We start from the raw sequence: 22423 nt of genomic DNA, 5'->3' as shown, positions 1-22423 counted from the left end.
TATCAAAGGGAATGTCATATCAATTATATCCCCATGTAATAAGACAAATCTACAAAGTAAAATGAGATTGCTGCAGCTGCTCTGTGCTGCAGCTTTGTTCTCAGATTTTCTTTATTATTGTAAGGGGATTTGGGAATAAAATCCGAGACATCTGTAGCAGTCATTTATTTGATCACAGTCTCAATTTGTTTGCTTTTTGCAGAAATGAGTTTATGTAGAGATATCAGAGCATACGTTCACCTTCAGTGCCCGTCCCGGGGATCTCTGGGGGTGGGAGGATATAAAGGCTTTATTATGGTGGTATATGCTTGGGTAATGGTTAGCGTTTATTGATCCACAATCCACATCAAATCCACCGCTACATGTCACATCCCCTTTGGTTCAGATAGTTTTCTCCATACAAGTATTGTAAAATACAATGAGAGACAGAATTTAACATTTGTTATAGTTGAAGATGGTTGTCTGGTGTGTCAAATGTGCACAGGCCTATGGGTCCCATTTATACATTGCAGATTTCCAGAATGATGTTTGGGGTTCCTCTGGATATTTCTACTACAGTATAAGAGAGTATGGCTCCCGACCAGATAAGGCTTCTCACTATTGACTAGTATCCGCACATGCAGGGCAGCGCCACACAATGTACCACACGGCGCTGTAGCCACATCCAGGGCTTAGGCGAAAGTATTACTGCTGGCCGTGCAGTTACCTGCAAAACGGCATGGTTGGTAATAAAGAGGAACCGCTAGCCCATCCTACAGCTCTGCATGGTACATAGTGTGGCAGCTCTTGGCACTGACAAATGTGGCTAAACGGTACAAGAGAACCGCAGCAGACTCGCCTGTAATGTGATGGTACCTAAAGGGGTTGTCGAGTTTGGAAACCTTTCCATACCCCATATTATAGAATTGTAAATAATAGGGTTCCTCTGTTCAGGGTTCAGATGCCTTGGCCAGAATGGAGAGTGGTTACAAAGAGCATTGCAATGTCTGACAGCACGTTGATATACATTACTTTCTAATAGTAATTCCTTTCTTTCGTTCTTTTTTAGCTTTAGAGATACAAGGATGCCTGTACAAGTCAACAAATGCAGTCCACATGAAACCCAGCACCTCCCACTGCTCAATGTAGAAAACTGATTTTTTTACAATTCAGGTAAGTGTGAGTGACGCTTTGCAGAGTGTGACACATGCCGTGAATAGGATCACCCCAGGCTTCTACTTATCACATGTCTGATTTTACACATTTGGGATCTTGTCTAAGACAGAGGGAAGGTACTGGGAATGTTGGCAGGAATCCAAAGTACATTGTGCGTTTTCAATGACCTAAAACCCTTGCGTAAGAAAAGTTAATACCTTACTTGTAGAACAAGTATTCACTAAGGATTGTGGAATGTTTCATTGGGATTTGTGACAAAATCTAGGAGTAGTCAGATTAAAGATAACAACATCTGTGCAAAGCTTAGGACTTCACCACCCGAAGCAAAACTTCCATCTTCACATAAAATGTACTGATTTGTGTGATGCTGTATTTGCATAGTAGGGACTTGCATATATGGCAATTCCCAAATACAGATTTTTTTTTTTTTTTTTTTTTAATGGAAATGTTTCAGGGTGGGATCAATACGTGTGAGATTTTCAATGGCTACCCCTTGGGCCTTTAGAGAATTTTGCCTGTTTTATCTCACCCTGAGTCTCCTGTGCCTGACATCTCACGGGGCATTTGAGTCCTCTTTAGCCTATTGTATCCGGATTATCATGTCAGACACTTCCAGGATACTCAGTGGGTCTGATGAGTTTTAAGTTAATTAAATTTTTAGGGAAAGGACCCCCTGTTCTCAGCATTAATGGGGGTCACAGCAGTCAGATACCCACCGATCAGGTATCTGCCTTTTCCTGGCATAACCCCGGACCTGCTTAAATTTTACAATGAGTCTGCCACCACTAAAATCACTTCTACACCTTATTTTGTGTCAAAGTACAATATTGCTACCCAGGAAATCATGTTTTAATCTGTATGCAAAAGAATTGTGTTATCCCAAAGCACCCGTATTGACCTGAGGGTGTCTCCCCAGTCCTGCCCCTAACCTAAAGATTGCCAGGTCCTGGTCCAGCGCTCTATCAGATGTAGCCAAACCCCCGGTGCACCAAACAGCTCATCCGTATATAGATTTAAATCTGATTTTCTCTGTAGCAAGATAGTACTTTGACACAACAAAGGTATGTTCTATATGCCAGTAACGGCCACTACAATGGCAGGTCAGTGATTTAGAAGCAACTTTGGAGCTGGTAGCCTTCCTTAAATCTGTGATGGGTACAAATGTTATTGAAGGGGGAGCTGGTGATATATAATAGGGTATGTGAAAAGTGGTAGGAGTGGGACTTTGAACTTTGTGATATGTGGCTCTGCACCTTGAGAGTCCAGATAAATGTATGTTCTAAACAATATAATACAGTAAATATCAAACTATTAATTAAAATGATACCTCTATGGTGGGCTGTGGAAGTAATAACCAGTTTTATATGACATGACTCGATGAGCAATATCTCTGTAGAACATCATTGTGCTGATAGCAAGGAAAAAAAAAAGGAAAAGCTTAGGTTACGTTCACATTTGCTTCATTTAAGTCCATTGTTCTGATCCATCATAGGATAAGAACAACAGACAGAAAATCTAATAAATTGACATGTAGATGGAACACCGTTATCATTCACTGTAATGTAAAAACTAAGACTGGAGCTTCTTCCCTCCTCTGTTATTATTTTAGACAGATGATAAGATTGTGCCTGCAGGACAGAAGAAAGCTTCCATCTTGTCTTACATTGCAGTGAAGGATGATGCTGATGATGAATGTGCTCCGTCTAAATGTCATTATACTGTATACGGTAGTTTTTTTTCAGTCTGTTGTTGTCGTGATCCTTATGATCAGCAAAGCTTGCTGTGAATGTTGGACAGACAGAGATATGAAACTGAGGCCTTCAAATATGTTATAAAGAATACATTATGGCGTTTTCCATATTCTCACTTTTTTTTATGGGTGGGCTGAACCAGGGAGCCTGACTGCAGAAGTACTAGAGGGAATGGGTTTGGCTCCAGTGGACCTAGTACCGCCATCTATTACAGAATTATCGCATATTTCTAGATTTCTGATGTCTTGTACTCTGATTTTCTGGTGTACATGTCATGTAAGTTTTGCAAATGTTTACACAAATACGTTTTTTTTCACAAACTTTTTTTTTTACTTCCTTGTACACTGTCTTCCACAGGGGAGGGGGTGGTGTGGCCATGATCACTGGCCTCACCAGATTTATGATCATTTATGCCAGCACTGGTATAAATTATCCCTGACGTCTATGCCAGCTATAAGCTGGTATAGATGTCAGCGCAGGCACATGGCCTGATGGAGGGGGCACCTTCGCATAAATGATGACCCCTCCTTTAGTGGTGCGGGTCTAATGAAGATTGATGCTAAAAACACCAGTCTTTATAAATCTGCCCCCATGTGTCATGCAGGGTTGCTTTGTGGTTGACTGCAGCTTAGCATCCAGACACATGGCAGTTAACGGGTTAAGGCTGGCTTATCCTTATGGGAAAGCCTGTTTGTAAATGTTTATTCCATGTATACATGTCTTGTCCCTGCAGTCGGCTAGGATATGACTCTGTAATTTTAGTAGTTTAGGAGAATAAGGACTAGGATTCCGGTTTAGTACATCTATTGCATGTTTTCCTATTACTTCGCTATGTGACCATTCTCCGCATCTTGCGGTGGCGAATCATTCATGGCAGGCGATTCTGGCAGAAGGTTTTTCTCTAGGTTCTGCTGATTCATTAGAAGCCTCTGGCGGAGGAGAAGGATGTAAGGATCACTGAGTACACTTTGCCTCAGTCCATCTCCGATATAACCTATAAATCCATTTGTCTAGTTTCAGTAATTTGTAGAAGTGGCTGAAAGATGAAGCAGCCAGAAAGATAGGAGGAGGAACCCAGGAACAATATGCCTGCTCGGATTTTATGTTACTGACTAAAGAGCAGCAATGGGAGAATGAAACACATCGGCCCAAATCCATAATAATGAAGCGCCATATTGGGGACCTCGTGCTTAAAACCAGTGGCCAGCTGTTTGTGGATGTCTGTCCAAAATCCTTTTGCGTTATATCTGGAAAGTCATGTCACTGGACGGGAACTTGAGAGAAGGTCTTGCTGCACACGTAGTTTTATCTTACCAGGTGGCGGCCCTTAAAGGGGTTGTCCTGTGGAGAAGAAATGGAGGGGCAGGGCGGGTAAAAACAAAAAGTAACAGTACTTACTGATCCCCTGCCACTCTGTCCAGATACTCCCCAAGACTCTTTTATTTTATTTTAATAATTTTGAGCAAGTGGTAAAATTTTCGCAACTTAAAACCACTTTAAGAATAACACACAGGCCTGAAGAAAAATATAGCTGTAGAAATGCGAGATAGGATCTCACTTTTTTCTGTTCATTCAGCCATATTTTAATACAGACTTTGAATCAGATCTAAATCGAGTGCGTTTCCGCCATATCGCTTCAGTACAAATGCGATCAGCTTGGTTTATGGCGATGGAACCAATGGATCTGTTTAGAGTGCTTGTTAGCTTTGGCTAAATATAAAGGGGTGCAAGCAGGGCTCTCCTCTGACCTTTATAGTAGTAGCATGGTGACTCTGTGGTTAGTACTGTTGCCTTGCAGCAATGAGTTCCTGGGTTCGAATCCATCCAAGGAAACCTTTTTCCTGTTCTTCTCATTTTTCCCTGGGTTTCCCCCACACTCCAAAGACATCCTGATAGGGACTGATCTGTAAAGCCCTGCCAATCAGTTGGCACTATATGGGTAAGCAGAATAAATCCATGATACCATCACCCAGGTTTACCGGGATTTCACAAATCATTGCTCAATTTCTATCTAGAATTGTGTTGCACTTTTCTTCGTCCTTTGTTCCGTCCAGGAAGATCTCCTTTCACTCGGCCTCATGTATATTTAAAGTGTTCTGCTGCATCTTTCTGTTTCGAGGACTCTTTTCTTATGCCAGGGGGTAAACCGTTTAACCCCGCGCACTCATACTCTTTTTATATCATGCACGTCACGGGAGGACAGATGTGCGTTTCAACAAGAGTATAAAAAGCACAAGTGAACTTGCTGTCAGTATTGAGGCCATTAGCAAGTCCAAACTGTTAAGTTATAAATAGGAACATGTAAAACCATCAAACCATCTGAGCGTTCAGTCTTGGTTATGCAAATCTTCTCAATTTCCTAAAAACATTCTGTGATCATTCATCTCAACACTTAAACTGTAGGAAGTTGGTAGAAAGAAAATGCAGGTGTTTTGTGGTTTCGGTTGATCCACCAAGGTCTTCTGTTCTGTAGGATCTCTGAACGATGAGGGCTCAGGTCTGATTTATTACACTAGCTCAGCTGTCCTTCACTCAGGGCAAGAACTTACTGGGTATCTAAGTAGCCTTCCAGAAGAAGAGTGGCGTGTTAGCTAGCACCAGGCGTATACAGCCCCTCCTGCCTCTGTTCATATATACACCATGGCTTCTACCATTGCTGCACGGCAATTTCAATGGCAAGAAAAGCAAAAGATAAATCACAATAAAAGCAGAAGACAGAACTCTTTGTGAATGTGGCCTAACAGTCCACTCAATATTGGCCTTGACTTCAACTCTGACTCCATAGCCCTGCTGGCAATTTGGCATTTATGGTGCAGAGTCTTACAGGTTTGTTCATTCATTGAATGTGACCGAGTTGTAATACCCTCCAGCAATGCTACTGAGAGGATAGTGTGCAGCTAGACGCACCCATGTAAATAACAATGAGGCTTAGCAGACTCCAGTTGGAATTCTCTCTGTAACACCCACTGAGCAATTGGTGCAGGCAGTTTTGGTGCCTGATATCCTAGGCAGGGGGTGTCATTCTCAACTTCTGCAGATTGGACAGTGTCAGAAGTCAGAATCGCACCCCTTGTCTGCTCCTCTCTGACACCGTCCACCTGAACCTAAGCAACATATGAAGCACAAAAACTGACTGCTCAGAAACCGTGGGGGTTAGAGAAATAATTGCAACTATACCAGAAGCAATGGAACAGCAATGGATGCTGGAAGATGGACGCCCACTGACCTGATACTGATGGCTTTTCCTAAGGATACTGATCAGCATTGTGTAACCACAAAAAAAACTTTACACCAGAAAGAGTTAATTGCTTCACTTAAAGACTTTGTCAGTAATATACAGCTGCTATTAACAGGTTGTAAAGAGTAACCAAATATTTCTTCTCCCCCCCCCCCATTAGTAATAGAGCAGTGGACGTGGTAAGAAGATGCTGGGATCTGAACGTGGAGTAGTGGAAGAATGGCTCTCAGAATACAAGGTGACTATGTTATTATTACTATTAATTTAAAGGGAATGTGTCACAATATTTATTAGTGTACTAGTTAAAGGGGTCTTCCAGCTCCATTTTTTTTATCCATAGAGAGGCTTAATATAACAAGCACTGTATACTCCCCTGTCTGTTCAGCTGGGAATCCAGTGGAGAGTCTTTGATTGGTCCTCGGAATAGCGAGCAGAGAGATCAGTAGTCGAAAACGCAAGAATTTTGATGTTTTATACAAAATCACATACACATGGAGTGATATCTCCAGTGGTTTAAGAACTAGAACTGCAGACCCGGCAGCTTTGATATGACCTTTGTACTGGATGGTGTAGAACTGGAGATACAGCTATAATACAGACTAGGGAGTGCTTTACAGTACTTGTGGGTTGTTTTTTTTTTTTTTTTGTTCATTCATGCACTAAAAAAAGTAAGAGAGGCTAATAAAGTATGTTACAAAAATGTTCACCAAAAGTCAAACGGCATTTACACTATATCTTGGTTGTCCTGAACCTCGTTCTTGCCCCATCTGACATACGGCATGTTGTGAGAATGAAGGAGAGGGGGCTGGACTACCCCTTTTTTTTTTTTTTGAAGAACCACTGCTTCATGACCATGTACCATTACTAATCTTACATGACTCTTGAATGTTTTTTTTTTTTTTATTGTGTTGCAATTTTTTATTTTTTTTTTAAAAAACAAAAAAAAACCTAAATCTACATTTTCTAACAAGCTGATCTTTTGTATGATTAACAGGTATTACCTGAAACGCAGCTGTCTGCGTATGCTGCAACTCTTCATCGCAAGAAAAGTCTAGTGTCTGCACTGTATAAAGTCATTCAGGACCCAAATAATGAGGTACCATCCATAATACATAGGATACACTGCTGACGTAGTACAGTGTCTCTAGGGCTTCTGGGACGTGTTACTCACTATACTACGTGCTGTCTTTGTTGTATATACATTGCGCACAGTGTAATTCCCAGGATCCTGACACTCTGCCATGGACACTGCACTGTATACAACCTGAGCCTGCTCTTATGTTACAGAAAGAATCTTTTATAGCACAGATTTTGCATAGACAGGATATTTCTACTGTGATTCTATTATTAAACTTGCTTCTTTTGAGTAGGATTGATCTGTTAAGCAAGGCTGTCAGCTCGGTTGACATGTCTGTGAAAGTATATATTCTATATTTTCCATAAAATAATCATTCTGGAGCATCTCTTCTTAGAACTCGTCACTGAATTGACTTACTGGTTGCTTCCATTTCCCTGGGCAATGCAGCATGTCCCGCCGTCCTAGACTAATAAATGCCGACAGTGTCAGACTGTGTAGGCCACGCCTTGTTGACAAGGGAACCAGTAACACCCAGTTGTCTGTTTAGTTACTCACTGCCAAGAGGAATAACAGAGGAGTGGCTCAATTCGCTTTTACCTTTTCTTACCACTACTTAAGTGTCTTAGCAACGTGGAGCCTTAGCCTAAAAACAACTTTTTTTGTTGCATGTTTTGCTCCGGTTTTTTTTAGACAAAGCCAAGAATGCAACTCATCAGGCTCATCTTTAGGGAAGAATAAATTAGGTTTAGAGATTTTTTTTTTTATGTGGGCACGGATGGCGTTGTTTGTAGGTCTATATGGGGCACTAAACCATACCTGTGGGCGATTTAGTGTCCCATATCAGTCTGACAAGTTCCCTTTAAGACCTTTGTATGAAAACTTGTTCTTGATATACAAAGTAATCTTGTGTTTATTCAGTGGCTGTAAACCTGCGCATAGCTAGTCCTGCTCTCAGTGGATATAATTGTATCTAGTATAGACCGTGCTCTGGGAGCTACTTCTGCTGATACATTATTGTATATCTTCTTTGTATTTAGCTTGCAGAGAATTCCCTAGAGAGGATACGAGTGTACATGCACCAGACTGTGTGCTAGCCATGTTTAGACTAGACAGCACCCTGGCCCCAGACATGAGACTGGCCTGGGTAAAGCACCATGAGCCCGGAGGGCATAACCCGGACAAATCCTATTCCTTTCCATTTTTCTTCCCATTCATTACAGTCTGAGGGTCCATGGAGGACACAGATCAAACGAATACCATTTATGTGCTGTCGGTGCGTGTAGCCTAACCAAGAATGATATCATTCATAGGAAGCAAATAAGGGTCTGGATAATAAGGAAGAAATAATCACATATCAGGGCTGTTTTCCCCAGGTAGACCTTGAGGTGCTTCCACAATTGATGGGTTCCCCCATTGTGATATTCCTTATATGATGGGTTAGACCTGGGTGGTAGTCCCTCCTTTTCTGAAGGAACATTCTAGATTGCCCTCTGGTTTACCTTGCTGTTTTGGGTATGTGTTGAGGTGGAGGTAATCCCATTAACGTCACTTCCCCCACATTCATTTACTAAAGTAGGAAGATAAATGGAATGTTAACGAATTGAGTGTCTAAAATAACCTTTCAGATCAGGATGTTCTCACATTCGCAGATCAAATGCTGACTTGATAGAAGTAGACAAGAACATTACAGAAGGATTGAGCCTGTGCAGTCTCCGCTGTGGCACATTCAGCCTGCTGGCATAGATGCCCGATGGGAGATCACGGGTCATTAGCAAAGACACTGAAACAGCTTTGATATTTTATCAATGAGGCTGGAGAGCAAGCAAGTAATTGTGTTCACAGGCAGATTCATTACATGCTACCATAATAATTGCCTCTGTCATTTCCCTTGCAACTCGCCTGTGGATTTGGGCAGACAGATCAGGCGGAGAGGGGGGATATTTCAGATGTTGTTCATATATTGCGGATTAGCTTATAACAATCTATATAACTTGGGTTTCATCCTGTACTCTTGTGTGTAGTCCCTCTTCCCATAACATGATAGCCATAATAATATATGCTCTCTATTTCCCCATTTTACGCCCAATGATTAATCTCTTCGTGACCCATTAATTTTGTTTAATTTTGTCTCGATGCATTTTAGCAGCCATTATTATGACTATATATGTATAATATGTATGTATGTATGTATGTGTGTGTATATATATATATATATATACATATATATATATATATATATATATATATATATATATATATATATATATATATATACATACATATATATACACACACACACACACACACACACACACACACACACACACTGCTCCGGACAGGACAAATGAGTTTATGCAGGAGAAATTGTATATTTTACCACTTTTTTTTAAATTAATATTTTAATAGATAATTTTTAATATTTAGTACTTTACACTTGGTGTCACAGAATAATGATAGGGTATCACTGAAAGTACTCTAGCAAGCAGGCATACTGAACAGACATCCCTGGGGTCTTGTCTTTGTCCCCAGAGCTGACTGTAAAGGGGTTCCCCAGTCTGTGATCAGTCTGGGAGGTCCAGTGACCAAATTAAAGTAGTTTCTGTAGTCCTCAGATGGTGGCAGTCAGTGGGTTAAACTATTGGGTTTGAAGGTTCTTCTAGTCCCTGCCACAGTCAGGAGGTTTCTCTAGGAATATGAGCTGTAAGTGTTCTTGGAGCAGGAGTAACCACTGAAGCACTTACCATAGACGTTGCTGTAATAATGAAGGACCTGCATTGCCCACTGTTAAAAGACAATGGCTAGTTGCAAAGTGTTCAATGAATTTTATCACATCAGTGTGTCTAGTATGTCTAGTTCATACTAAGGAATCAATACAGCATAACTTTTTTTTTTACCATTTATCCCCACAGAGCTTTACAAATTTTCCTACAAATATTCAGCTGTGACCTGTGTATAGCTTATTGTACAGAGAGGGGAGTAAATAATCTGAGTCCATCAGCTGTTGTGAATGGTGGATTCTATTATAGAGGTGTTCTCTTGTATTGTAATCCTACTTGTGATTAGCGAAACATGGCTGCTGAATAGTGTACAGAACTGGAAGTGCTAGCCTATTGTAAAGGCTTAATGGTAGGGTGAAAATGCAGAATCCAAGGGGTTTTTTAAACTGTAATTTTTATTACGTTTTTACAAAAAAGTTTTGGAATACAAACAGTAAAATAAGTTAAGCTATCCAAAATACAAGAAAAATTAAGGAAGGGGGGGGGGGCGGAGAAATCCCAGGAAAAAAAAACTGCATGAAACAATTAACCAAGAAAAATAATTGCCTGAACAAGGAGAATTAGAACACAATGTAAAACACGACACATACAAGGTTGGGAAACGACAAGGAATGGGGGGGGGGGGTGCGGGAGAGGGGAGATCAGAGACCATGGATAGAGCACTATGTATCCCATGGGGACCAGATCGCCTGAAAGGTATCCGTTGTGTTGCAGAGCGTGGCAGTGAGATACTCCAGGTTTTAGTCTATGGGGCCCCTGGGTTTCCACGTATAACCATTTTTTAAGCGGACAGGCTTTCTCTCTTTTTCGGGTCCCCACGTGGACCAAAAGGACTGAAACCCACATTCTAGTTTGAACTCAATGAGATGTCTTGAGGACTGTGTAGAGTGGAAAATGCTCTATAAATTGTCACTATTGCATATAATCAACATTACCATCAACCGTTGAGTGACTTTGTAAGTACATTGTGCCATTTATTCCTTACTGCTCTTGGATTACTTTGTCTTTGTATTATTACCCAGAGCTGCATTATTAATTCTGCAGGCTTCAGAGCGAACATCTGTAAATATTCACTGGTGGCTGAATGTTTACATCTAGTTTCCCCTGGTACATTGTCGAATGTGTACCCATGCACTACAAAGTAATCTGATGTAGAGAAAGGAACCGTCCCAGTGCGTTACACAAGCTAAGTTTAGCTTCTAGAGGTGTGTTTGACGTCAAACTTGTCAGCTGTTTCCAATAACAACCAGAAGAACTGTGAATTCAACTCTGGACTACAATACAGCAGTAACTACGGATCAGTATTGTAAAAACCTATGCATATAATATATCCTGCTTTGAACTTTATATTGTAAGCAAGCTGCCTCCTGAACAGGGCGTATGTACACAAATGGTGATGTAGTGATGAATAAGGGACCAGGTCCATAACCCCAGGCGGCTGTGGATACTCATTTTATGTATGGTCACTTTTCTAGATGACTTTTTGGCTAAGAATGATGAATATTCTTGCTTCAGGTTTACCTTGCTCTTTGAACTTTTTACCATTTAAATATCCTCATAACCCTTCCTTTTCTGTTTTTCCTATTTTTGCAGCTTCTGGAACCGATCTGTCACCAGCTATTTGAGCTGTATCGCAGTTCTGAAGTGCGACTAAAGAGATTTACCATGCAATTCCTTCCGGAGCTGATTTCCATCTACCTGCGGCTAACCGCCAGTCGTGATAGGCAGAGCAATGGCTGCATTGAAGCTCTTTTGTTGGGCATTTATAACCTGGTGAGAACAAACAGTTTATAGAGTTAACTAAACGAATGGCATGGGCCGCCGTAAGGTGAAAATATTGTAACCTGAGGCCGTTGTAACTTGAGGGACCTCTGTACTACATGCACTCTATTAGCGTAGCTATAAATAAAACAACCTTTGTACAAAGTCTTCTCTTATTTACAGGAAATTGCTGATAAAGATGGAAACAATAAGGTGTTATCTTTTACTATTCCATCATTATCCAAGCCTTCTATATACCACGAGGTAAGAAAATGAAATTAAACCATGAAATTCTGGTCTTATGGTTTTTTTAAAAAAAATTGTTTTAGTGTATAGGAAAAAAATAACTGAGAATATTTGCAGGCCTGAATACATACTGTTTATATATATATATATATATATATATATATATATATATATATATATATATATATATATATACATACTGTAAATACTCAAGTATAAGCCGACTTTTTCAGCACATTTTTCATGCTGAAAAATCTCTCCTCGGCTTATACACGAGTCAGGGTCCACGGAGCACAGAAAACTGGAAGGACCTGGATGGGGGAGGTCCTTTAGAGCTACTGCTCTGTGATTGGCTTGTCATGAGGTCACGTGACTGTGATGTCATCAAAGGTCCTGTAGCCACTGGTATGTAACATCTGCAGATAAGGTTGAGTCTAAATCCTAGTAGCTCCGCCCACACCAGAGTCTGATCACATGGTCATGACATCATCAGAGGTCCTTTAGCACACTAGGATTTAGCATCTACCCTGCAGATGAGTGGCCAGGATTCATTGTGTCTTATGGAAGATGTCTGTTGTATGGAGGAGAGGAAGCTACAGTAACGTGACACACAGGGACCTTCCTGTAGTTATTCTGCCTATTACTGTCAGGCATTTGGGTTATTAATTTACTTTCAGTAACTTCATGTGCCTCACATTAATAACAGTTACCCCATCATGTCCCTCATATTAACCCCTGTGTGCCCCATATAAGGGATACTAATATGTGAGACACATGAGGGTACTAATGAAGGACCTTAATTATGAAGATACCTAACTATTACCTCCATATATCCAACATATCAGTAACTCTTATGTGAGGCACACGGGGTTAATGTGAGGGACATGATGGGGTAACTGCTATTACTATGATCCCCATGGAGTTACTAAGCTGCAATGCACATGACCAGACTTTTTATCTGCAATGGTGGATACCCCCCCCCCCCTTGGCTTATACTCGAGTCAATAAATTTCCCAGTTTTCTGTGGTAAAATTAGGGGTCTCGGCTTATATTCGGGTCGGCTTATACTCGAGTATATACGGTATATATATATATATATATATATATATATATATATATATATATATATATATATATATATTATATATATATATTATTAGTGTGTGTGTGTGTGTGTGTGTATATATATATATATATATATATGTATGTATGTATGTATGTATGTATGTATGATATGTATGTATGTATATATATACATATGTACAGACACACACACTCCTCAGGATAGGCCATCAATATCTGATTGGTTGGGGACTGATACCGAGCTTTCGCCGCCTGTCCTGTACACAATACAGGGCCAGAATCAGAAAGCTCTATCCGCTGTATCATGGCCGTGTGCTGTCACTGCAGCTCGGATCTCATTGAAGTCAGTAAAGGCTCCTGGCCACAGTAACGTGCTGGAAGTGGCTAAATACAGCTGATTGCTCCGGGGTCTAGGTGTTGTCCCCCTACCGATTAGGTATGTATGGTTTATACAGAGGATAGGCCATAAAAAAAAAATAAAGGCTATGTCCTGGATATACAATTTTCTGCAAGGGACCGGGGAAGATGGAGAAAAAAAAAAGAAACCCCATACTCACCTGTCCCCAGTGCTCCAGTGTCCTCCCCTCCACTCCAACGCTGCCTGGTCCAGTGGCTAAGAAAAGGAAATGGGATTGTCGCTTACATATATCACCTGTGATGTCCCGTGTCTTTTCCTTAGGCCACAGTGGTCACATGCAGTGAAGACCCTGGGAGTAGCAGGACTAGACTGTGGTGGGAGACACTGGAGCATGGGGAACAGGTAAGTATGGTTTGTTTTTTTTTTGTTTTTTTTTTTTTTTTTTATTCATCTTTCCTATATATGAATCCAATATACGTAAAGAAAAGCAGTTCAATATCATTTGGATCTAGTGCAGGAATGGAGGAGGTGATATTGGAACTATTGGTAGTCTAGATAATAATCCTATAAGAACTGCATCTTCGTGGTGGAAGAAAGCTGCCTCTCTAGTGCCATCTGTTGGGAGCTTTTTTACTACCCTAAAATGCCATTTAATCATTTAATTTAATAATCTTTAGCCAAACCTAGGGTAGCCACCTCCAATAGGTGGCACTAGAGAGGCAGCTTTATTTCCTTCATGAGGAGAATCTACCTGCATTGCTTGGCTTACAACACCCACTATTCCAGCTACCAGTCACCACAAAGAGAGGCAGTAGTCCCCCAAATATTACAAGATATGGATTGCAGAACATGTTGCAGCGTATGCATGGATTTCTGCCAGCCAAGTTCAGATGACTAAACTATAGGGAGCTACTTTCGAGTAGGTGGCGCTAGGATTCCTTTTTCACCAAGGCCTATTCCTTACCCAGAGTTCTTACAAGTCTCTCTTTTCCTCCTGGGACAGTCACGGTTATTTTTACAGCACATTTCCTACTCCAGGTACAAAACAACCAATACTAGCCATCAAGTCAGATTGCTGCCCATTGAAAATGGAGGTGAAGATTGGAAAGGTCAAATGTTCACAACTGTAATTTATTTAGCAATTTCTGTCTCTATCTTTGTGGCCTTAGCCGTCATCCTTGGGGTCCATGGCTCTGACGGAGGGAGCATTGAGTCAGCATGATCTCATCCGAGTGGTTTACAGCGATCTTCACCCCCAGAGAGAAACCTTCACAGCGCAGAACAGGTGAGGAGGATATCGCGGCCGTCACAATGTATATTAACTGTTCCTTGTGCGCTGGGGCTGATTTGCAGCATTTTATTTCTCTACAGGTTTGAAATACTAAGTTTTCTTATGTTGTGCTACAACTCTGCGATTGTGTACCTGCCGCCTTCTTCCTACCAGTCACTATGCAGGATGGGCTCCAGGTAAGGAGCAACGATCAATAGTTTTTACCTAAGTGATGGCTGTGGGGCGCAGTAAGGCCAGAAGGGACCCAGCAGAAAGGAATCCTATAAGGCCGTTCACACTTTCTTATTCATTTTGTATCTACTTCTTGGTCTAAAAAAAAAAAACCTGCAGGAAATTGCTGCAAGAGTTGTTTTCAGCATAGTCTGTACAAGACCACCATAAAACTTTAAGGATACCTTTCATTTCAAAGGGAACATATCCTTAGAAAGTGACGATATAACACATTAAAGTGATTTTTCTTGAAAATTTTTTGCAATTATAAAAAAAAAAAATTGCAGACATTTTCATTTTTCTCGGTGACCTCTTTTATCTTGATGATTTGCCAGCGAATACGTCCATGAATACAGTAATTTTCTATGGTCTGGAGCTTTTTGAAACACAGCAGAAAGGAAAAACTCCTTTAAGGACATGGTCTAGTTTAGTATTTAAAGGTAACCTGTCAGGTTAATTTGGGACACTAAACCTCCGGCATGCCCTTATTGGTTGGTGGCTTAGATTCTTAAAGAGGACCTTTCACATTCTGGGGCACATGCGGTTTAATACACTGCTAGAAAGCCGACAGTGCAGTGAATTCACTGAATCGGCTTTCACATTTTGTGCCCCAGGTGAGGAGCTATCGGTGCCGGTACCATAGCTCTTCACTGTCAGAAGGGTGTTTCTGACAGTCAGGCACGCCCTTCCTCACAGCAGCGTCTATTGTGCTGTACTGTGAGTGCAGTGAGAACGTCCCCTCCCCTCCCCTCCTGATAGTGCTCGTCCATAGACCGGGGGTGGGGTGGGGGGGTGGCGTTCCTCACCACTCGGCATCATCACTGGACAGTAAGCGCGGACAGTACAGCGCTATAGGCACTGCTGTGAAGAAGGGTGTTCCTGACTGACTGTCAGAAACGCCCTTCTGACAGTGAAGAGCTACGGTACCGGCACTGATAGTGCTTCACCGGGGGCACAGAACGGATATACCCCAGATGGTGAAAGGTCGTCTTTAAATATGCCTATATTGTGCCTATCTGTGGTGGAGCTGTTGTCGGTGGTGGGGGGTGGGGTAAAGAACAGGCCTACACTTACTGACAGACCAGTTTTTCATTGAAGCCGGAGCAGTACACCTTCACCCTATTGATTTCTATCATTGGGGCGAATATCCCCTCTACCACATACAGGAAGTATTGTATGATGAAACTCTTTTTCGTTAGTTTGTGTATGTCATTAATATTGAATGAGGAAGAAGCCAGTTTGTTCATTTTTTTTTTCACTCCAGATTGTGCGTGAGTGGCTTTCCTAGGCAGCATGAGAAACGCTGGAAGGAACTGTGTGGTCGTGTGGTGTTGGATCCTGCTTTCATGGTCCAGCTGCTCACTGGTGTTTATCATGCTATGTAAGTCTTCTTTAATATCTAAGGTAGACCCGATTTTTCAGAGGTCAAATAAACATAAACATTGGGAATTGTAATATATGGCATGGATCTAAAACACTTCTGTTCGCTTTAAAACAACATCTTACTGATTTTCCTTTATATGGGAAATATAACTACGGTACATTGACTTTAAAGGTTCCCCTGCGACCATCAGATGTGTTGGGCATCGCTGTCTTGTGACCCACATTCTCAATACATAGAAGGGGTGGGTTTGTCGCTCAACTAACTTTCCCTTTGTTTTCTTATCAGATCTGTAAAAGGACTGTATTGTATTGTGTTGTGATACAATGACATAAGATATGTTTAAGCGATGATTCCCATTAAGATGGTATTCTTATATAAAAGTACAGTCTTTTTCTTAGAGTAAGTTCATGTTTGATCAGAAATTAATGGGGTCTATTGATTAGTCATGTACCCCAATGTATGGCCATTTACATAGATATTAAAGGGGTTGGCTACTTTCAATAACCTTTCAGAAATTGTATAGACCAAAGGTAGTCACTAGAGATGAGCGAACACTATTCGGATCAGCCGTTCTGAATAGCACGCTCCCATAGAAATGAATGGAAGCGGCCGGCACGCAGACTTTGCCGGCGGCTGGTCGCTTAACCCCTCGCGTGCCAGCTACGTCCATTCATTTCTATGGGAGTGTGCTATTCGGAACGCTCATCTCTAGTAGTCACTCCTTATTCTGGCACATATGCTGAAGCTTACTCTGCTGCCCATTGGTCGCTTTTGTGAACACCGGACATATCTACAGCCAGGGGTGAACCTGACTTTTTCGCCGCCTGAGGCGGACGAGAGAAAGCCGCCACCCTCTCCGGGAGGAGGGGGCGAAGCGGAGGGGTTGGGGCGGAGCGAAGGGGGCGTGGTGGAGCGGCATTAGCAGGCAGAGAGCAGGCACGGAGAGGACCTTCTCTCTGCCTCAGCATGAGGGGAGGCCGCTGGAGCAGCGTTGCGTCCACAGGGCCTCCCCAAACCACCACTCGGTGACGGTGACGCTAAGCAAAAATGCCGCCTTCCCCGGGGCCCTGGCATCGCCCCGCCTGAAGCGGTCGCTTCAGGTCGCCTCATGGGTGGTGCGGCGCTGTCTACAGCTCACAGTATGGTAGCAGTGACATGAATTGCCCAAATGACTGTCTCCCAAGCCAAGTCCTTTCTGCGAACACTGAAAACGTACATCACATGCACAAATTCAAGCAATATATCTGTGACTGTGGTGAGTTAGTTCAGTACTGGTGCAGAAGAGGATATAGCTAATGAGCCGGTCATGTAGGTAAGGGCGGGTTCACACCTGCGCCCATGCCCGTGTTAGGCAATCCTGCTGGTTTCCGTCTTCTGCCCTGAGAAACTGGACAGAGGATGAAAACTCGGCGGTCAGTTTTCAAAACCATTCACTTGAATGGGTTTGTAACGTGACTGCCCGTGAGCATTGTCCGCGGCAAAACTTTTTTTTTTAACCAGACACAAAGTCAGACATGCAGGACTTTGTGATGGGCGGTCACTTTGCAAACCCATTCAAATGAATGGGTTTGAAAACTGACTGCCGGGTTTCCGTCCCCTGTCCAGTTTCTCGGGGCAGAAGATGGAAACCCAGCAGGATTGCGTAACGCGGACACGGGTGCAGGTGTGAACCCGCCCTAAAGCATATGAATGTGTGCAGTATTTACACATGGGATCAAAGGAGCCATGGATGTGATGTTCACTGTTTGCACAAGGGACCCATGAGCACTATAGATGGCTTGAGCATGTGTGCCAGGATAAGGAGTGAACATTTTTAGAACTTGTGAGTACACGATTTATACCATTTCTGAAGTTTTGTTATACATTGTCACATATAACTTATTGCAAATAGCGGAGAGTGGTATGATTGTTGTAAATGATGATAAAAAAAATACAAGACTTCCATACCTTTAAGCTATAGTACAATGGGAAAAAATGTTTCTGGCCTTTCACCTATAGAAATCCTACAGTATTTGGTACATTATTACAGAGGACCTGTCCGTTCTCCTGACATGTCTGTTTCAGTACATAGTTACATTCCCTATGACATTGTGGACAGCCGTTCTGGATAATATCTGGATTGTGCCGTTCCTCTGTTATTCCTTTTTGGAAAATTACTAAATAAATTGACCTCTGGGTGTTACTATTTCTTGTGTCGGTCGGGTGTGATGTTACACAGTCTATACTGTCACCACAGACTGGACTGGGTATAGATGTCTCCTATTGACAACTGGTTATGCTTTCCCAGTAGGAATAATAGGTAAATGGCGCAGCTGGTGTTCTACGTACAATTTGGGGGCACCGGCACTGACGTAGCTGGCGTAGGATTTGGGGGCTCCAGCACTGCTATTTTTGGGGTGGAAGAAGTCTTTGTGAAATCATGAAATAGTTAAGTGCTCAGTCCATTAAATATACCATGATTTCGCAAAAGAGGAGGGATTCTAGACTTCTGTGGTCCTTTTTCATTGTCCTTGTCATTCTGATTCTGTGACTTGTATTTTATGTTTGTCCCTTGTACAGATACAATGGGGAGTGGGAGCTAGGGCAGGAGGTTCTGGATGACATCATCTATCGTGCCCAGCTGGAGCTTTATTCTCAGCCCTTGCTGGTAAGTGACCTGCCGCACCTCACAGTCTGTCCCACAATAGTTTTGGAATTGTATAGCACAGATTTTATTTTTCAGCATATGATCTCATTAATCACCAGAGACTTGGAGCGCTGAATGAGGAGAAAGCGCTGACAGATCGCAGTTCTTTTCATTATGGACATTTTTTTTTCCCTCTGCTACCTAGGTTGCAAATGCAATGAAAAACTCGCTACCGTTTGATGCGCCTGACTCCTCACAACAAGGGCAAAAAGTACTGAAAGTCGAAGTGACCCCAACAGTCCCTCGCATCTCTAGAACGGCCATCACTACGGCTTCAATACGAAGGCACCGCTGGAGGAGAGAAGGTAATAGTACTAATCTAAGATCTGGAATGGGTTTTACACCAATAGTAACACATAGGAAAACCCTTAAAGGAACGCTAAATGTAGAAAATGCACCAACTAAAATTTAGCCCAGCTCTTCTTCTTATATTCTCCATTTAATTGGTCTTTATTTAGTGCATATTACAGTTACAGCGGACACATATATAAAGAGTATAACCTTCTCTCTGTCTCAGGAACCTAGCCATATTTCCCATCCTCCTCTTTCTTCTCACTGTCCTGTATTTGGCTGCAAGACAACTGGCTGAAGTAGATTCTTCACTGCTGTTCTGTCTGCAGTAGGACACTTGGCTAAGCCCTGCGCCCCAGGTTGGTCTCCATCCAAAGATGGAGTAGATCAGAATCGGATTAAGCCCTGTGTTCTCTGCACGATTTGTGCTAGGATCATGCAGAAAATTCTGCAGACTATACTGCTTCAATTCAGTTCTAGGTTTAGTGTTCCTTTAATGTGTTTGTTTTATCACATAGTTAGCGCTTTTTTTAAAAGGTTTTGTTTTTGTTAAATTTCCCGGTCTATTACTAATTCTAATAATAATGCAAGAAAAAAACACCTCAAAATAATACACAAAACATGGGCTAAGAATACATAAGCCACAATGAAAACGAACAAGCCCAAAAGAAGGTCAAGTAATAAGGACAAAATCTAAATAGTAAAATTCTACCAAACTTTATTAATAAATATAATATGGTAAGATACTAGGACAACAAATAGTTCTAATAATAAAACTGAGTCTACGGACGGGAGCTAGACTGGGCTTAAAAGTATTGTTTAGTATTAGAAAAAAAATGGCTGTACTACACAACCTGTAGACAGAAGGGGCTGTATGTCTTGAAGGCAGCCATGATTTTTTTTAATCCAGGAGAACCCTTTAATGTGAGATCCCGATCTGTTGGTAGTCTGGAATAAGGGCATGTTCTTTGTAGTCTATGACAATATGCTTAGAGTATGTTGTAGAGATAGCAATGACCATTAGGCGTCCATTGGCTAAACCTGACAATTCTAGTGAGATGCTGTAAGCATCTAATGTGTGCAAGAGTGTCCTGACTCTCCGACGTCCATCACAAAGGACTGGGCATCTTAGATTTCAGCACACCCATTCCTTTTTTCTAATAGATAAGCTGCGTGTCACCAGACATGTCTGGTAATGGCTTTGTCCCCACTCAGCTGAGCCAAGCATGTGTGTGTATGGAAAAGTTTAGAGGGATAGCAGTCAGATGAATAAGTGTTTGGATGACATCTATGTGTGGTGTATGGCCACCTAATTTCTTTTCATGTTCCAGTCCCTGAGTAATCAATATGCCCAGATCACCACTTTTTATGACAGTGACGTTTCTTCTAAATGAATCGCAACATTCCTTTTGTCCACTTAACTGCAGTAGACGCAAAAATCTCCAGTCTGTACTTGGCCTGTACTATCCTGGTCTAGTCACTGATGTAAATATATTTGCGGTAGGCTGGCCATACATATATGATACTGTTAAACCAAAATGTGAACAACTACATGCATAAGTATTAAAGAGGTTGTGCAGGACTCGAAAACATGTCCGCTTTCTATTTTTCAGGAAGTTGCACAATGTCCAATGGTCACATGGCAATGCCACACAGTGGTCGCATTAAAATGGGACTGAGCTGTAGCATCGCCATCTGACCAAAGGACATGTTACTTCCCGAGAAGAAGAAAGCAGCCACATTTTCGGAGTGCTGCACAACTGTTTTAAGTTTACATAAGTAGTAACACATAGATTCACCTCGGACCGTTGTTATGCAGTAATATATAGATATAACCTACATACAAGGATTAACTATAAGTGTACGCCCTTACAGCATGAAATATTTATAGCCCATTATAATGTATATCAGAGTGCACAATGGGGAAAGATTTCTGAATATTTTCTGTTGGACAGTACACCTATTACTGTATACAAGGAGGTGCAACTTCCACGGCGCCAAACTCTATAACTGGTCTAGATATCAGGGCATCGTTTATGGACGGCATGAAAGAGAATAAAGTCACAATCATTTGAGCAATAAATTGTGACTTTTAATGCAGAAAACTGTCTGACAAGGCACGCTATGTCTGCCCTAATGCTCCTCGCTGTTCTTTTCTACACATGGCGTGTTGAGCTTATTTGCTTTCTGGGATGTGTAGTCTTACACCGGGCATCATACAATCAACTGATCAGAAACAATGCAAACCAGATTGTAGTGCAATAAATAACATTACCTTCTCAGAGTTCTCCTCAGAAGTTATGAGGGTGTCTACTGGTTCCAATACCAAAATGCAGAATGCGGTTTTGTCCTTTGTAACAGATCTGTACCCTTGTTCCACTACAGCCTTTTATGTAGATTATTTATATGTATAAGGTGAGCACCTTCTTTAGGTGTCTGCTATTATTGGTTATATCTCTAGTACTGGACCTTCCTTCAGCTCTTTAGGTCCATCATCTCCAAAAATCTTTAGGCTAAGTTCACTCTTCGTTTTTTGGAGCTGATATTGAAGCAGTTTCTGCCTTAAAATCCACTCCAAAAAATCCCCCAATATAAACCTCTCATTGTTTTCAATGCGAGACATTGACAGACTCTGGGGGGGGGGGGGGGAATAGCGTCCTGCCTTGTCTCGCCAAACGCTGATCAGCACATGCAACCCAGATACAGCCGAAAACAGAAGGTTTCCACAGGCGAAATAGGCATCAGATTTTTCCGATGAGTATTTTGTTAAAAAGCGCCAGGTGAACCCATCTGTTATTTTTAAACTTACGGTTTCTTTAGGTTTTCTTTGATTTCTTGTCTCCTTTGCCATGTTTTTTTGATTCTTTGTACAAGATGCTTGACAATCTTTGTTGCATGTGAACGAAATGTCGGTTTCTGGAACTGTGATGGGTTTGTTTAGGTTTTTATGTTTTAAGTTCTGAATTGAACAATCTCTTTTGACTCTTGATGTGTTTTTCAATGTTCGTGTTCAGCCTATAGGGCTTATGCACATGGCAGAGCCTTGTGCACGAAACCTGTACAGCAGCCTTACATATCCGCCATGCATTGCTATATGGGAGTCATTGGATTCCA

At 41.7% G+C, this 22423-nt stretch overlaps 1 protein-coding gene across 2 annotated transcripts in view; it reads left to right on the top strand.

Annotated features, from left to right (window-relative positions):
* Positions 1–22423, top strand: part of HYCC2 (hyccin PI4KA lipid kinase complex subunit 2) — a 53394-nt gene that overhangs the window by 22765 nt on the left and 8206 nt on the right. For both annotated transcript variants that reach the window (XM_075284329.1, XM_075284328.1), the window contains exons 3-12: positions 1049–1152; positions 6305–6382; positions 7139–7240; positions 11593–11772; positions 11944–12024; positions 14617–14732; positions 14819–14914; positions 16213–16329; positions 18892–18979; positions 19164–19323. In XM_075284329.1, the coding sequence (XP_075140430.1) occupies positions 6332–6382; positions 7139–7240; positions 11593–11772; positions 11944–12024; positions 14617–14732; positions 14819–14914; positions 16213–16329; positions 18892–18979; positions 19164–19323 (991 nt within the window). In that variant the 5' untranslated portion in view covers positions 1049–1152; positions 6305–6331. The remainder of the gene's footprint in view (positions 1–1048; positions 1153–6304; positions 6383–7138; positions 7241–11592; positions 11773–11943; positions 12025–14616; positions 14733–14818; positions 14915–16212; positions 16330–18891; positions 18980–19163; positions 19324–22423) is intronic.

This window comes from Leptodactylus fuscus, chromosome 8 (assembly GCF_031893055.1).
Source record: "Leptodactylus fuscus isolate aLepFus1 chromosome 8, aLepFus1.hap2, whole genome shotgun sequence".
Lineage (NCBI taxonomy): Eukaryota > Metazoa > Chordata > Amphibia > Anura > Leptodactylidae > Leptodactylus > Leptodactylus fuscus.
The sequence above is the reverse complement of the archived record's forward strand: the minus strand, read 5'-3'. Positions and strand labels throughout refer to the sequence as shown.